Source organism: Nanorana parkeri, unplaced genomic scaffold (genome assembly GCF_000935625.1).
Source record: "Nanorana parkeri isolate BGI_ZX_2015 unplaced genomic scaffold, ASM93562v1 scaffold1207, whole genome shotgun sequence".
In the NCBI taxonomy this organism is placed as follows: Eukaryota; Metazoa; Chordata; class Amphibia; order Anura; family Dicroglossidae; genus Nanorana; species Nanorana parkeri.
In genome coordinates this window covers 169,276-186,411 of record NW_017307475.1, presented here as the reverse complement: position 1 = coordinate 186,411, position 17,136 = coordinate 169,276, and the positions used below count along the sequence as shown (strand labels likewise).

Sequence of the window (17,136 nt, the reverse complement as noted above, 5' to 3'; positions counted from 1 at the left end):
TTTCAGTGATTGTGTGCTTGGCCGGCTAGGGCATACGAGGTGATTATCCTGAAGTTCATTCATCTGTGAAGCATAGAAATAAGAGATCCTTCCCATGTTCACTCACTACTCTGCAACTAAGCCTGAGCGACCATCAGGCAGGAAACACAAGATTGGAGTTGACAGGACTTTACAAATAAAGAAGTTCTGCGTGAAGATTGAGAGTGTGAGGCTGTCTTTTTGGATTGGCTTTGCTCTGGCGTATGGCCAGTTCTTCGGACGGCACCTGCGATGAACCCAAGCAATGGAACTGTGATGTGGAGGGAGCGGCGGAGGTCTCTCTTTGTAGCCTAAAGTGAGATTTACAAAGCTGTTTGGACATTTATTAGGAAACTGGAGTCTGGTTTGACCAACATGAGCCTGTGATAACACACAGCCACGCTTACCAGCTTAATGTAGTAATTACAAAGTGAATATTGAACTTTGAAAGATGAATATGAACATGCTGGCTTTGTTTAATGCTTCATTTGTAATAATTTGGTTCTACAACTTGTTATAAAATCACATATTTCTTTATGTTCTACATTTTATCAAATCCTTTGTCCTGACAATTATAAAACAATTTTTGTAACGGGACTATTTTATATGCAGATATCCCACTTTTATTTGTAACTAGTTGCACCAGTTCGGTCCATTTCAGACAGCCTGACAAAGGTCATGAATCTGGGGCTCTGTACTCCACTTGTCAGAGATCTAAGAAAAGTCTTCCTGTAAAGCTTAGCCCCAGTCTTTATGAGTGTGTTATTGTTATTGGATGATGCTGCCCCCTGCTAGTCATAAAGTAACTTTACACTCACAGAAATCCAGACAGAAAAAAAAGCCCACTTTAAAAGAACAAAACACATCCCAAATGCTTTGATGTTTATATCAATAGCGCACATAATGTATTGTTGTATAATAAGAGACTGAAAGACTTGACATCCTACGAGCCAGGATTCTTCATGAGATGACGGAACTATGAGCTTATAACTCTCCTGGGACCTCCATCGAATCGGACAGATAAAACTACATCTCCCAGCATGCACAGTGCGGTGATGTCTCTTGTCATGTGACCAGGAAGTGATGGTGGAGGAACACGTGTGCAGCAGTATATGGTATGCTAGAGCTGATTTAACGCTTCTCTAGGCTTATAAACAGTGATTTGCTTATAACATCTTTATGTTGACCTCAGCTCAATGCAGGGTGTCATTGTTGTGCTTTTTATAGAATTGGCAGGCCCCTCCTAGTTGCAGCATGTACACAGTGGCAGGAAAAAAGGTACAGAGCTTCACAACTTAAAGAAGAACTCCAGTTATTTAAAAAGCCCCCATGCTGCAAGGGTTAACTGGTCGTTTTGGTCTAGGGCAAGGTTGGGCAACTCTGGCCCATTTTGCTCCCTAAAGGTATACACTTTGAAGTAGCAGTATGTAGTGTGTTTTTAAAACAATCCCATGTCATGTATTTTATTGTCTGTCTTGCAATGTCTTGCAATGCCTCAAGGGACTTGTAGTTCCAAAACAGCTGGAGGGTGGAGTTGCCCACCACTGGTCTAGGGAGTGCAATAAAGAAGATACACTCACTTGATCCTCTGCCCTGTGGCAGCTGGCACTCGCCTCTCTGCCCCCTCTGCTCTGGCATGTTCCCCAAAGTCCTCATGTCTGTTGCAGGTGAATGGACCTGCATATGACAAAAGTGGGGCTTAAGCCGCTGGAGACCCGGGTGGACCGGTCAGGCAGCCAGATGGGACCGAGGATCAGGTAAGTATATATTTCTTTTTCATTTGCGCCCCTGGACCTAAATGTGATAAGTCAGTGTATCTTGCTGCACTCCTTTCCGGATCTGTAGTTATCCTGTAAATACAGGTGGGTGCTTGTAGTGACCACGGATGGCGCTGTGAAAAGTATACAGATGTAAAGGATGTCGTCAGCACACCCTTCAAGTTATCAGCAAAAGTCAATTTAATGAAGACTTGAAATTCCATTGCAAGTGCTTTTGGGGCCTCGCAGGGTTCCCTTCATCAGGCTCAGAATGACAGAACACAAAAGTACAAACACCATTAAATAGACATACAATGGAAATGTGACTCTCCGCAACTGATTGGGTTGGGAGGGAGGTGTAGTTAGTGGTCACAGTTTTGAGCAGACATGGGTGGACTGGGTTTGCACCAAGCCCAGCCTCATCATGCTGGTGACATAAATAGAAATGGTGGTGCAGGACTGGATGGATCCGCAGATTAGAGCGGAACAACGCTGGATTCACTGGTGTGTTTGCATGTTTATTGAGCATTAGCCGTCATTCACACTAGAAACAGCCGGCACGTACAGCTCCGTGCTGCGTGCACGGCCGCATCGGGTAGCTCCCGGGAAGGACAGGTGCTGCGTGTGATTAATATGCAGCCCCTGTCCTTCTCTATGGGACTACGCTGCCCTATGCTCACCCGCCCTGCACGTCCATGCGGGTGAGCGTACTCGTACGCTGACAGGATGGATCCTGTCTGCGTCCAAGCCAGGAAACACGCACCTGCACGGAGCTGTACTTGAAGTGAGCACAGGGGCGTATGGCCGCGTAGTCCCAAGGGGGTTGCGTACTAATCACACGCAGCACCTGTCCTTCCCGGGAGCTGCCCGATGCGGCTGTGCACGCAGCATTGAGCTGTACGTGCCCGGCTGTTTATAGTGTGAATGAGGGCTTAGGTCTTCTTGATATTGCTACAGCTTGCCAAACGTGCATGTGTTTATGTGCCCCGGAGTTGCAGCTGTGGCCAGCAGTGGCAATGACAGGCTGGCAGATGCAGTGGCTGTTCACATGCACTTGCGGGATGCAGATTCATACTTTAAATCTGAACAGGGATGGATGCACGACCTCAGATGCAATCTGTTTAGCAATCAAAAACAGAGCGAGGTTCTAACCCTTTGCCACTTTATCCAAAAATATGGCTATACGTAGACTACAATCACACGCTGTTATCCATTTAATTGACTGTCATGTTGTTTTTGTTACAGATGGACACAGAGCTTAAGCTTTTGCCACTAAACTATGAAGACCATGGATCACAGAGATGTAGATTGGGACCTAAAGTTATGTCTCATCTAGGAGTTAAAATAGGTTACCCCATCCTGATATCATTACCAAGGGGTAACTGTCTGTGCACAGCTTGGCCAAGGAAGGACCTTTCTGATGGCTTTCTGCAAGCTGACGCCATGTGCTCTACAATGCCAAAACCTACCATAGACTATACAGATCCAGTTGTTTGTTTAAGTTGTTTGAAAGTTTTAAATCCTATCAAGTTGAAAAGGGTGACCGTAAAAGTGGTCCTGAAGGACATGGAAGTGAAGTCTGCTTTATCGGATACATTGCTCCATGAGGTAGTGAGAGACTTGCTAAGAAATGTGCATGTGTTACCTCATTATGTAGTAAGACTGACCAACGATTCACCGGTTGTGATTGTGGATATCATTGACATGGACCCTATAACTGGTAGTGCTGGTTTAATTACTGCAAAGACAAGCTTGAACATTAAAGAAGCCATAACACTGGAGTGGTACAAACACATAGCTGACAGCACTCCTCAGTACAAGGTTGCTGGTATGGATGAAGTATGTGCCTCTCTCTGTGAGATCATCAATCTACCTTTTCATTACCAAAAGACCTTAACTAAACTAGGTTTATCGTGTCCCAAAGGTCTTCTCTTAGTTGGTCCTCCTGGAGTTGGAAAAACGCTTCTAGTAAAAGCTGTCGCAAGACAAGTCGGTGCTTATCTAATTAGCCTGAGTGGGCCCGCAATTCATGGATCAAGACCCGGAGAGAGTGAGGAGAATTTAAGAAAGCATTTTGAGAAAGCCAGAGAGGTTTCTCGTGGCGGTCCATGCGTCCTGTTTATTGATGAAATTGAGTCCCTGTGTCCTAAACGTGGGGGCTCCAATAATGCTCCTGAAAACCGCATAGTTGCTCAGCTTTTGACACTCATGGACGGGATTCACAGTGATAACAAAATGGTTATTGTTGCTGCCTCTAACCATCCTGATGCCATAGATGCAGCGCTGAGACGACCAGGGAGATTTGACAGGGAGGTAAATACATTCATTATATAACTAATCATTAGGCATTTTTTACATACGATTTCAGTTTGTAAGTACTAGTCTGAAAAGTAGTGTGCACAGCAAGCCTGTACAAAGCATTTGCAAAGCTCTCTGTGACCTTCGAGTAGCTTTTTGAAATTTGTAGTTGACATGATTCAGAAAGGAGAACACAGGAGATACATCCTAGAAGACTTTGTTGAAGCTTTTTAGGATGTTTCTTCTATATTTTAAAGTCCTTAAGTGGTTAAAACAATGTTTGCATGTGGAGGGGAGGAATCAGGGAAGGTAAAAATTGAAGCAGATTAGACCTCGGCTTTTAAATCAGATAATCCAGCAGTGATAAATGTCATGGTAAAGTGGCAGTATTTAGTTACCTGGTGTTGACTTTGCACAGCTGTGCTCCACCATTTGGGTTTATTTAGGTTTTTTCTATATTACTTCTCATTGAGTGGTGTTAAATATTGTTTTTTTTCTGATCAATCCTTTTAACCTAACAGAGTTGTTTTTGCCCTGCAGGTTGTTATTGGAACCCCCACACTTTGCCAGAGAAGAGCTATTCTTGAAGTACTCATATCTAATATGCCTGTGAGCTGTGATGTGGATATTGGTGTCCTGGCTGACATGACGGTGGGTTATGTAGGGGCCGACCTCACTGCACTGTGCCGCGAAGCTGCTATGCAAGTTGTACTCCAGGTAAACCAGGTAAAAGAAGTGGCTACAAGATGTGTCTGGCTAGAATTACATTAAAAGCTGAAGTTTTCACAAAGCAGCTCAATTAGTTAGGCTCCTAGACTGGACGTTTTTAACTATCGTTCCATTTGTGTGGTAAAGGATTACAAAGATGAAAACTGAATTCTTACAGTAGTTATCTAATAAATTTACTCCCAGCAACATATTAGTTACACCTGCTTGTTCATGCAGTTTTCTAATTGTCCAATCGTGTCACAGCAGCGCAGTGTAGATACAGGTCAGGAGCTTAAGTTAATGTTCACATCGAACACAATGAGAAATAACGTGAACTCAGAGATTTTCACCATGGCATGATTGGTGCCAAACAGGCTGGTTTAGGTATTTCTGTAACTGGTCTCCTGAGATTTTCATGCACAATAAAGTTTGCTGACAAAGATCCAAGAAAACATCCATTAAGCGGTGGATTGTGGACAGAAACACCTTGTTGAGGCCAGAGGAGAGTGGCCAGATTGGTTCCAGCTGACATAAAAGCTACAGTAAGCCAGGTGTCCATTCTATATTATGGTGGTGAGCAGAAAAGTGTCTCAGAATGCAAGATGCATCCAACCTTGAGGCAGGTGAGCTACAACCTTGTTGAACCACAGGGTTACAAGGCCAATCGCCAGATCGGAGTCCGGCCTTTGGGATGATGTAGAAAGGGAGATGTGCAGCTGACAAATTTGTAAAGAAAATTGTGTACTAGGCAAGAATCTTAAAGGAATGGTTGTTTCCATCAATATTTAAGAGCAATGGGAGACCCTACCCAGTATTAGTTTAGTGTTAATAATAAATAGCATATAATTTATACAGAAGTCATGCGCGTAAATACAAAATACCCTGACCCCAGTTATGTGTGGCAACCATAGACTGCCCCAATACTAGCCTCATGTAGTTCCCTGTCTGATATCTTTAAAGTGCACAATTTTTAAAAAAAACTGTACATAATGAGCTGGCTGACGGGAGAAGAGGAATGACATAAGATGGCCATGCACGTACACTGCTAAACGGCATGAATGGAGCAATCTTCCTTGCCGGCTATTGAATTTGGATAGCCAGTACACACCAGCTGTCAGAATCCTCGAACAGTGACTTCAGCTAATTGAACATTTGAGGCGGGTGGTGCCAGCAGGGCCACCCGCAGAATTTCGAGCAGAGGTCAGAACCAAGTTGATTGGTTTAAAAATATAGCTGAACAAAATTACACATTTGTCAGGTAACATGATATTTCATCTGTGAATTTAGCGATTTCACTTGACTTCTGCTTTAAAGTGACATTAAAGTCAAAGATATTTTTCCCTCCCTCCAATGTTAGTGAAAGCACTTACCTTAAAGGAGAACTATGAGGTGAGTGCTTTTCACTCACCTCATAGTTCTAGCCGACCTGTGACAATGAGACTGTCACAGGTCGGCTCAGTAGATCGGGAGGTGAGGAACACATACCAGCGTTCGCTCACCTCTCGATCCTGTCACGGCTCTCTGCCCGTGACAGTTGAGGGGCTGGATTCCCCCCCTCCCCGATCCGCCAGCACTGACTGGCGGAACGGACAGGGAAGGGGGCGGGTACAGCTGGCTCTGCCTCTAGATAGGCAGAGCCAGCTGTCAGTCACGCAGCTGGGCGGATCCCGGCACAATTGTCTGGATCCGCTTCAGCTGCGGCGTCTCAGTATACCGCGAGCAGCAGCTAGCGGTATACCGCGAGCGGTATACTGAGCCTAGGGTGAGGAGAGGACGCTAGTTTGTGTACTCCCGTTACCCTAAGGAGAACTATGGGGAAAAGCCCTAACCCCATAGTTCTCCTTTTAAATTATGTTTCTTAATCCGATCTTCTTTCCTGTCCTTTTCATCTGTCCCTCCAGCACTGCTGAGGGTCTCCAATCCAGCGCTGACTCCTCTGTGCTTGCTGGCACTTCCTGTCCCACGGAGTCTGTGTGGGTGCACGCGTCCATAGACTTACCTTGTGCCTCTCCTCGTCTCCCGGCCGAAAATGTGAACTGAGCATGTGCCCGCCCCAAGATGCTTTGCAGCCGCCGGAGAATTTCACATTTTCGGACGGGAGCGCGCATGGAAGACACGGGTAAGTTTAAACTGCTTTTAAAGTGTTTTTTTTTTTTTGCATATATCTACTGCTTGCTAGCACTAGATATATGCAAAATCACCGGAGGGTTTAATAACACTTTAATGCTTTAATGTTAACGTTATACATACTATATGTTGTTATTGGTGATGTGATAGGAGCTACTTTATCAGTATTTCCTGCGCATTAATAGGGTTAATTTGATATGTGTGATTTTAATCTGCGAATTCCGCCACCATGTAGGTAAGGCAAAGAACAAAGTACACAGAGCTCACTGCTGTAAACTATTCTAGTTATATGAGGTTATTGAACTTGACACATTTTTATTATATTTGTTTGTAGACGACATTATCTATTTTCTTCAAATGTTTCTGCAATTGTGTCTGTGAAGGTTCTCATTCATCCAGGTCATGGTATATCTGTAAAAATTAAGGCTACTGGACTTGCTGTATTTTTTTTGAAGACGTTTCACTGGTCATCTAACCAGCTTTCTCAATTCAGAATGACTTGTACAAAACATAATCTGTGAATAAATATGGTGAATGTTGCTCCAATCCACATAACCTGTTAGTCGCAACCAGGTGTTCATTGGAGCTTGGTGTTAATAACCTGCCCAGAGAGAGGTGTTAAAACAGCATTGTATGTGACAGACAATAGATGGAATTGGTTTGATAATACTTCTTAGGCCAACACACAGTAAACATGCATACAAAGTAAATTAGTGCCTGTATTGTGTATAGATTCGATTTGTAGTATGGAGGATTTTGGGTTAAATAGGGTAGACATGTTATTAAAGGAACAATAGAGAGGCGAGGCAAGCTACGTGTTAGGGGCAGGGCCAACCTGGAATTATTTTTCTTTAGAAAATATGAAGATTTGCATATAAATATAACTGCCTATATCTTTGGATCTACTGGTCATTGTGACGTGAGTTTTAGTGAAGCTAACACCTGATTTACCGTATGTATTTTTTTCATCATACATCATTTTTTTTTTAAACAATATTTCTTTATTGATCGCATGGGGCAACAGGTATAAGCTGAGACAGTGTTGACGCATATAAGCAAAATAATACAGTAGATTGCCAGATAATGAAAGTACATCAAGGAACTGAGAAATGAATCCCAACAAAGGAGTAGTCTAAACAACTTGCAATCTCATAACTAAGGAGCTATGTGTCTATAGAAGCCTTGCAAACAAGACAACAGCAAAACAGAACAAAAACATTTATTGTAGAGTTTTGGGGATGTACAATGGGGCCAAGGATTGGGGACTAAGAACTAAGCATACTCTAATTGCTTAAGTTTTTAACAATTTTACTTTAAATAAAGTGCACCTGTGGAGTAATTTCTACGCAGAGTTCACTGCAGAAGCATTGAGGCTGTTCCAGTCTGTTTCTCTGCAGCTTAAAGTAAATTCTCTGTGTTTATATTGGAAGGCAAAGGGGCTGCCAAGGTGATGCTAAAGCAGCTAAACAGAGTGGAACTGACTTTAATGCATCTGTTGTGAACTTCGAGAATATATTTCTCTACAGTGTCTGCAACTGCAGAGGCCAGTGAGTGCTTGCTTAAAGTCACTTTAATGCTTGTTAAGCATGGTAACATTTGAATGTCTATAACCTGGTCACATATTCTCTTTAACGGTGTTAATTGATAAACCCCCTGCAGTAAAAGCTTTGTTTTGTGCATAAACTGATAAATAATAATAAAGAAGCCATTTTAATATATGATATTGTTTTTTTTCAGGACAGTCAGGAGCATCAAGTCACTAGAGCACATTTTTATGAAGCCTTTAAAAAGATTCGGCCTTCAACCGCTCGTAGTGCGATTGGAAAGGTGGAGTTTAGGCCAGTCTACTGGGAAAAAATAGGAGGCCTCGAGAATGTTAAAGTCTTACTGAAACAGGTAAAAAGCAGTGCAATACCTAAATGTATAAGATGTTTTGTATGAGGATTCCTTACGCCTGCAACAATAGAAATGTCATATATTCTGCAACTTATTGTAATTATTATAATACAGATGCTTACTTTACACATTGAAGATGCTTACTTTACACATTTTTTAAAATTACTTTTTTTTTTTATAATGATGATGTTAAAACAAATTGAGACATTAATAGGGATGCACCGATATATCGGCTGCCGAAACTTATCGCCTGAAAATGGCACTTTTGGCATAATGCCGAAAGTGCCATTTTCCTGCCTATACATCGGCGCATCCCAGGTTTCTTTCCTCCCTGCTGGGCGCTGCTCTGTGTCTCAACGAGGAGGAGAGAAAGTGGGTGACAGCCTGCCGAGCGCTGTGAGTGGCCGGCGTCTCTCCTCCCACACCACTCAGCCTCCTATCGCAGTCCGGCAGAGCGGTGTGTGGGCAGAGACAGGCCGCACTGTCACAGGAGGCTGGGCTCTCCTCCTACACTGCTCGCTCAACCTCCTGTGACAGCGTGTCACAGAGAGGAGAGCAAGTGTTTGCACATAATTGAGGACATGGTATGTTAACTATATCCTCAATTATGAATGAATGGGAAGTGATCTACCTCACTTCCTGTTCATTCATAGTTGTGGTTATAGTAAACATACCATATTCTCAAGTTATCAATGAACAGGAACACTCAGAGGATTGCTGTTCATTGATAACAGGGGCTACAGAAAAAGAGATTGAGGACTCTGTGTTCTCAATCTCTTTTTCTATTTTAAAAGGGAAATATCAGGGGTCTGACCCCCAATATTTCCCTGAAGCCCCTAAAAGTAATGTAAAAAATAAAAATATTTAATAAAAAATGAATAATTAAATAAAAATAATTATTTTTTTTTAAAGTTTATAAAAAATAAATAAAAATAAAATCTTTAAAAAATTTGAAAACATTAAAATAAAAAACATTTTCAGTATCGGTTTCAGCCTGACAATTTTATTTCGGTTTTGTTTCGGTTTTAAAATTTCCATTTCGGTGCACCTCTAGACATTAAAGAAGAGAACTGTTGTTGGAGTAGCATACAAGTATTGCAATGATGGGTAACACCAAGGTAAACTGTGCACAATGAATCGCAGTAAGAATACTCCAGTGGTCACTTTCATAAAAAGCAAGGTAATCTATTGCACGGATGGTGACATGTAGTATCCCTGCTTGTCTAATTGTAGATTATATATAACCTTTTTTTGTAGTGTGTTGAAACAACATTAAAGGACAGGTAGACAAAGTATTTGGGAGGCATGGACACAGAAGGGAATCGATAAAAAGGGAGAGGGGTGGAAGAGAATTTTCCAGTTAAGAGTTGACGAAAATTATTTATTCCCATCAAAAGCTCTGTTATCTATCCAGACCTATATCTGAAGTTAATTCAGATTTTCTAGATATTGCCAACAGCCAGTGTACTATGAAAGGGGAGTGGGGAGAAATATTTTTTGTATTTCAGAGATTTAGGACATTAGTTTTGTTAAAATAGCTTTGTCACCATTTTTAGAACTGAAATGCAGTCCTCTCTGAATAGAGGAAAAAAAAAAGCAATTAATACTTGCCTGTCCCACTGCCCGTGATGCCGAACTTCTGTGGGTTGTATGATGAAGCATGCTCAAAAATCTTCAGTATTCAACACTTCCAGGAGGGTCGGATGCTGCCATCTTCCTGTGCACTGTGGTTTCCCCCACCACCCCTTACATCATTTACTGTACACAGGGGCACTGTTCCTGATGTCAATACAGTACACAGGGGTTCTGTATTTTAGTACACAGGGACACTGTACCCTATGTCATTACAGTAAACAGTGACACTGTCCCCTATGTCATTATAGTATAAAGGGGTGCTTCCCCCTCGCATCATTACAGTACACAGGGGTGCTGCTCCCTACATCATTACATTACACAGGGGCTGGCAAAAGGATCCACAGCAGCAAGGAGGCAGGTATCAAACACACCCAGACGTGTGCGGGATGCTGAAGATCTTTGAGCAAACTTTGTTTTGCCATCCCAGAGATGTTTGGTAGTGCAGGTCATGGGAGATGTAAGTATTAATTGCTCTCTTTGTAGGGAAGGGTTATTCACGTAGGAGCCGAAGGATTCAGCCATAGCTTTGGCTGATACTTCGGCCGCCGAACCATTTGGTTCAGTGAAACCTAAGGGCTCCTGTACCGGCTATTCACTATAGCCCATGCAGCGGCCAAGCGGCTCGGTATATGCTTCAGCTCGACTGAGCCGAAGTGACACCCAAAGCAGGGCGAACGGCCTGCCAAAGGCCAGCCTTTCGCCACACAAATGACAGCTGGGCGGAGCCAGCCGTGATCTCACAGCTGGCTCCGCCCAGTTGTAATGACAGATCAGCGTCCCCACCTGGGGACACTGATCTGTCATTAAGGAATAACAACTGGGCGGAGCCGGTCGTGACATCATGGCCAGCTCCGCCCAGTTGTTCATTGGCCAGGACCTGCTAGATGACTCTAGCAGGTTCTGGCCAATAGGAAACTGTTGGGCGGAGCTAGCAGTGACAGCTAATTGTGTGGGGTTTTTTAAAAATATTGTTACATTTTAATATGTATTTACATTTATACAAATATTCAAGGCATTTGGCTATTCACTCACTGCCGTTTGGCCCCTATGAGAATAGGGGCGAACAGCACCAAGTGAGCTGCCGGAACTTCGGTTCAGCCGATCCAGCAGAGCATGTTCGGCTGAGCGAAGGCAGCTGATGTACTCCTGAAATCAGCCGGACTGAATATCCGCATGTAGTTTGGCTCACTTCACTTCGGCTGGTTTATTCACTCGGCTGCCTTTGGCAGCTTTGTGAATAACCCCCTTAGAGTTGATTTATCTAAATGGATAGTCAGTGATTTTTTTTTTTTCCTCTTGGTCATGAAAGTTTTGAATTGGATAGTAAATAGTTAAGATCAGGTTCTAGATGGTCTTTTAGAAAGCATAAGTGGTATGGTCCCTATTTCCTGGTGGCATTGCCTACAGAGCTCTGGAGATAATGGAAAGATCTTATGCAATATTAGTTACTATCAATATGCGATACTACTATCTGGCAAGATAGTCATTTGTAATTTGCCTTGTGAAAGTTATGCCTTTGTAGAACACTTTGCATATATTCTCTGAAGGAGTATGTAAAAATATAATGTTTAGTTCTCTTTTTCTATTTTACTCTGAAAGTTGGAGTGTTTGGCCATCAGAGTATATAACCATGGTCTTTCACTCTCCCTTGTTTTATTTTTATTTGATTTCTGGGAATTGGAGAATGGCAGCTGCTTTATAAAAACATTTTCTCTTTGTCTAGAGCATTGAGTGGCCTATGAAGTATCCTGAAGCTTTCCTGAGAATGGGCCTGACACTACCAAAAGGAGTGCTGCTCTATGGGCCACCAGGATGCGCTAAAACCACGTTGGTAAAAGCTTTAGCGACGAGCTGCCATTGTGCCTTCTTCTCAGTCAGTGGAGCTGATCTCTTCTCACCTTATGTGGGTGACTCAGAAAAGACATTGGCACAGGTAAATATTTATATTGGAGACTTCATTTGAGTTTAGATTTCATTTTCCTAATAAAGGTTAGAAAATTAAATCCAAATGGTTTACCCCTTGTTTTTTTTTTTTTTTTTTTTTTAACTTTACAGCTGTTCAGACAGGCAAGAGCCAGCACACCCGCAATTGTGTTTCTTGATGAGATTGATGCTATAGTAGGGTGTCGATCAGAGGGTCGGACAGGCTCTGGCATACCGGAGAGAATCCTTTCAGTTCTCCTAAATGAATTGGATGGAGTTGGGCTGAAGACTACAGAACGCAGAGGGAGCCAGAAATTGTTGGAAGGCGATTGTGATAACTCACACGATGAACCTGTAAGTTTTCCCTTTCAACTTGAATAGAAGCAGGACAGAGAGCTCCTTGAAAGTTTGATTAGAGACAATACATATTATGTTGTTTTTAAATAATATTTTTCTTTATATTGAGACAGTTCTTAGGATAGTTTTGCAACAGGGAGATGTAAAATGCCACTTCTGTTTTATTGTATAATAACAATTGCAAATGTAACACTGCAGATCAAACATATGGATTAGTGGAAATGATTTAATGCCATATGTGTGTTTAGTTATCATTTGGTATTGCTTAGAGAATTCATTCCATTAAAAGTCTTCTACAGTAAATTTAGATGTTTTTTTTAATGTGTTACTCCCAGGCCAAGTTCCAAGAGGTAGTTAATAAATCAGTAATGATCGTGGCAGCTACAAACAGGCCGGATGTTCTGGATGACGCTTTGATGCGACCAGGCCGACTGGATAAACTGCTCTATATTCCACCACCAGACGAAAAGGTAATTGTCAGTTTCTGGATTTGGCAGCTAATTAGTATTGCTCCGCTCTGGTCCTCAAGGTTCACTAAGTTTGCATTGATTTTTTTGTAAAAGGTGGACTTTGCCTTTAACATAAAAACAAATCTGATGCCAAGTCTGCTTACCAGGTTCCTTATCGGACTATTATAACCTATTTAAATATGATGGTCAAAAGCTGATGGTAATTCAGAATTCTATTCAGCATAGTTTTGTCATTCACATACTCTAGCCTTGAAGTCAAAGAATTGTCTGCTATGGGATAGAACTTGCCGATGGGCACTGACATTGATCTGTGGTTGTAACAGTTTAACCGTTTACAGGTGAAACTCGAAAAATTAGAATATCGTGCAAAAGTTAATTTATTTCACTAATGCAACTTAAAAGGTGAAACTAATATATGAGATAGACTCATTACATGCAAAGCAAGATAATTCAAGCCGTAATTTGTCATAATTGTGATGATTATGGCTTACAGCTCATGAAAACCCAGATCCACAATCTCAGAAATTTTTTGGCAGTGTGGGCAGGTGCCAAGTCCTACTGGAAAATGAAGTCAGCATCCCCATAGAGCTCGTCTGCGGAAGAAAGCATGAAGTGCTCCAAAATCTCCTGGTAGACGGCTAAGTTGCATTAGTGAAATAAATGAACTTTTGCACGATATTCTAATTTTTCGAGTTTCACCTGTATATATATTAAACACTTGAAGACCAGGTTGTTAAACCCCCTTCCCATCCAGGCCATTTTTCAGTATTCAGCGCTGCGGTACTTTGACTGACATTTATTCCGTCATGCAACGCTGTACTGAAATTAATTTTATACCATTTTTTGTGGGACAGATAGAGCTTTCTTTTGGTGGTATTTAATCACCACTGGGGTTTTTTACTTTTTACTATATAACAAAAAAAGCACCTTCAATTTTGAAAAAAAACCCCTGTTTCTCTATGAACTGTAATACAACATTTATCACCCCAATTTTTTTTGTAAAATATAAAAGACGGGGTCACGTCTGCTAAATAGACACTAAACATGTCAAGCCTTAAAATTGCGCGCGTCCACAAAATCGCAATAAACGGCCACACTGAAAATTGGCCATAGGCAACGCTTTTACTGCTCATCAGTTTAGTGTTCTCAGTGATTAATGACCCTAAAAGTATTGTTCGTACTCTGACGTTCGCGGTGATATGTTACATATGTGGCACAATAGTGGCAATCGTCGTTTTCGCTAAGAAGCCCCCTATGTGATAGCCAACTTACATGACAGGTCCTCTTTATGGAGACATCAGGGATCTCCTGTGACAGAGCAGCTGTGCCGGTCCCAGCCGCACCGGGCACAGCGGATCTCGGGACCGGCGACAGCGGGGGGGGGGGGGGGGTTTAAATCCGCACCTAATACAAGCGATCAGACGCCCGATCTCTTGAATGTAAACAGCCTTCGCTGGCTGTTTACATTTTTGACACTTACCCCACTCGTGTGCGCGCTGGGTGCCAAGCATGAGGGGGGAAGGGGAAGGACGTCTAAAGATGCCCACCCGCTCCTATAAGGTTCCCGTTTACCTAAGGCCAGCGGATGGGAGGTGGTTAAAAATAGCCTGGCATTGAATGATGAAAGTAGGGAACAAGGTGCAGTGAAAAGATACTTCAAGTTCTTTTATGTTTTATTTATTGTACTACTTTTGTCTCTCCTGCTTTGTTGGTTCTGTTTTGTTCATTGTCTTCTCTCTGTTATGTTTGACAGGCGCGGCTATGTATCCTGCAAATCTGCACGAACAATGTACCATTACATCCTGATGTGTGCCTAGAAAGCCTGGCAGCCGATACTCCATTTTACTCTGGTGCTGATCTTCACAATCTGTGTAAAGAGGTGAGAATCAGTTCAGTGTTGCAGTGATATTTTAGGTCAGTGAATGTGGAACCTATTTTGTGAATTCCAAATCTTACTGATGATTGTGAGGTTAATAAATGGCTGTTAGATCTTTTGTTACATACTAACTGTATTTAAAAATAAATAATATCTATCTAATATCTATCTATCCTTACTGCAGCTAAAAAAAAAATATTATTTTGTATACAATGTGGAAGGGTTAAAACCACTGTCAGGTTTTTGTTGCTGACTGTTTCCCAGTTGGTGAGATTTACCCTCACTTCCTGTCCTAAAGACTGTGTCACGAGGACAGGAAGTGATAGGATATCCCTCTAATGGGGACAGAGCTATCCTAGAGCATGGTTAGGCAACCTCAGCACTCCACACTCAGGGCTAAACCATAAACAGGGCTAAACCATAAATCCCATTTTGTGTCTGCCACTGTGCATCATGCCTGTGCTGTCAAGGGTCTTGCAGTGCCTCATGGGACTTGTAGTTCCACAAAAGCTAGAGTGCCAAGGTTGCCTACTGCTGTCCTAGAGTTTCTGACTCTACCAACAAAAAACCTTTAGCTAGAAATGAGCTTTACAATATAATGTACTCCCCTTGCTTCTTGTACCAAACCTATTACTGCTTTAGCAAGATGTGGTTGTATGAGATGGGCAAACAAACATAGAAGAGTAAATATGCAAACGTGTTATTCTGATATGTATATGTTATCTTTTGCCTGCAGGCTGCCCTGGTTGCGTTACAGGAAAGTGAATTACAAGCTACCTGTGTGAAACAAGAACATTTCCAAAAGGCTTTAGCATCTGTACCACCATCTTTGAATGCCAGAGACCTTTTAGCTTATAAGAAGTTACATGGATATACATAGATAATGAATAACTCTACTTTGATTGTTGAATGCAAGTTTCCCCAAATATGACTTAAATTGGAGATATGTGCGAAACGTGTACATATGTCACCAGTGTAATGTTTTGGTTTACTGAACTGGGCCACATCCATTAAATAATGTTGATGTCAAGTTGGCATTTAGATGATACCAACTGTTAGTAGCACCAAGTCATGGTGGACCTCCTACTATGCTAAATCTAGGCTTTTAGATGATAAGAACTGTTAGAGCCAAGTAGATTTAGGACCTACTATGCTAAATCTAGGCTTTTAGACAATACCATCTGTTAGTAGAGCCAAGTCATGGTGGACCTCCGACTATGCTAAATCTAGGCTTTTGGACAATACCAAATGTTAGCAAAGCTAAGTTGTAGCGGACCTACTACTATAACTTAATCTAGACTTTTAGACAATAACAACTGTTAGAAGAGCTAAGTCATAGTGGACCTTCTTGTATGCTAATCACATGATACACAAAGTCAATAACGTCCCTCTACCTCTAGATTATTGGCAACCTATTGCTGTAAAGACAAGACAAGCTCTTGCTGAACATTTTAAACTATGAAATGTAGGTGACTATTCTAAAATTTACAATGCTAGAGATAAACATAAATTTGAGGCTCAAAATTGGTATTATTTACACGTAGGTAAAAGGTAATACTGTAAGGTCTTATCAATAGTAGGGGTCTATGTTTCAACAAGGGATTACACCATCCACAAAGATGTTAGTAGAGGACTGTTTAAGACCTGTGTCCTGCAAGCCTTTGTTTAGCTCAGAACTACTTAAAGGAGAACTATGGGTCTAGGGCTTTTCCCCATAGTTCTCCTAAGGGTAACGGGAGGACACAAACTAGCGTCCTCCCGTCACCCTAAGCTCAGTAGCTCGCGGTATACTGAGACGCCACAGCTCGCAGTATACTGAGACGCCGCAGCGGATCCCGACAATTATGCCTGGATCCGCCCAGCTGCGTGAGTGACAGCTGGCTCTGCCTATCTAGAGACAGAGCCAGCTGTACCCTCCCCCGTCCGTTCCGCCAGTCAGCGCTGGAGGATCGGAGGGGGGAAATCCAGTCCCTCCCGTCACGGCAGAGAGCCGTGACAGGATCGAGAGGTGAGCGAACGCCGGTATGTGTTTGCTCCCTTCCCGATCTACTGAGCCGACCTGTGACAGTCT

General features: G+C 42.3%; 1 protein-coding gene across 1 annotated transcript; it reads left to right on the top strand.

Moving 5' to 3' along the window:
• The first annotated feature begins 1,093 nt into the window (after positions 1-1,093).
• On the top strand, positions 1,094-15,964 carry SPATA5L1 (spermatogenesis associated 5 like 1). Its single transcript, XM_018568561.1, has 9 exons — positions 1,094-1,133; positions 3,021-4,088; positions 4,614-4,799; positions 8,646-8,804; positions 12,163-12,372; positions 12,495-12,716; positions 13,055-13,189; positions 14,943-15,068; positions 15,802-15,964. The coding sequence occupies exons 1-9, from the start codon at positions 1,131-1,133 to the stop codon at positions 15,943-15,945; spliced, it is 2,253 nt and encodes a 750-aa protein (XP_018424063.1). The 5' UTR covers positions 1,094-1,130; the 3' UTR covers positions 15,946-15,964.
• Positions 15,965-17,136: the final 1,172 nt, after the last annotated feature.

What these genes read in the sequence shown, in the direction of transcription:
- SPATA5L1 (XM_018568561.1), top strand. An exon ending in CAGAAAAGACATTGGCACAG is followed by an intron (nt 12,373 to 12,494) that starts GTAAATATTTAT and finishes TTAACTTTACAG; the next exon opens with CTGTTCAGACAGGCAAGAGC. An exon ending in TTCCACCACCAGACGAAAAG is followed by an intron (nt 13,190 to 14,942) that starts GTAATTGTCAGT and finishes TATGTTTGACAG; the next exon opens with GCGCGGCTATGTATCCTGCA.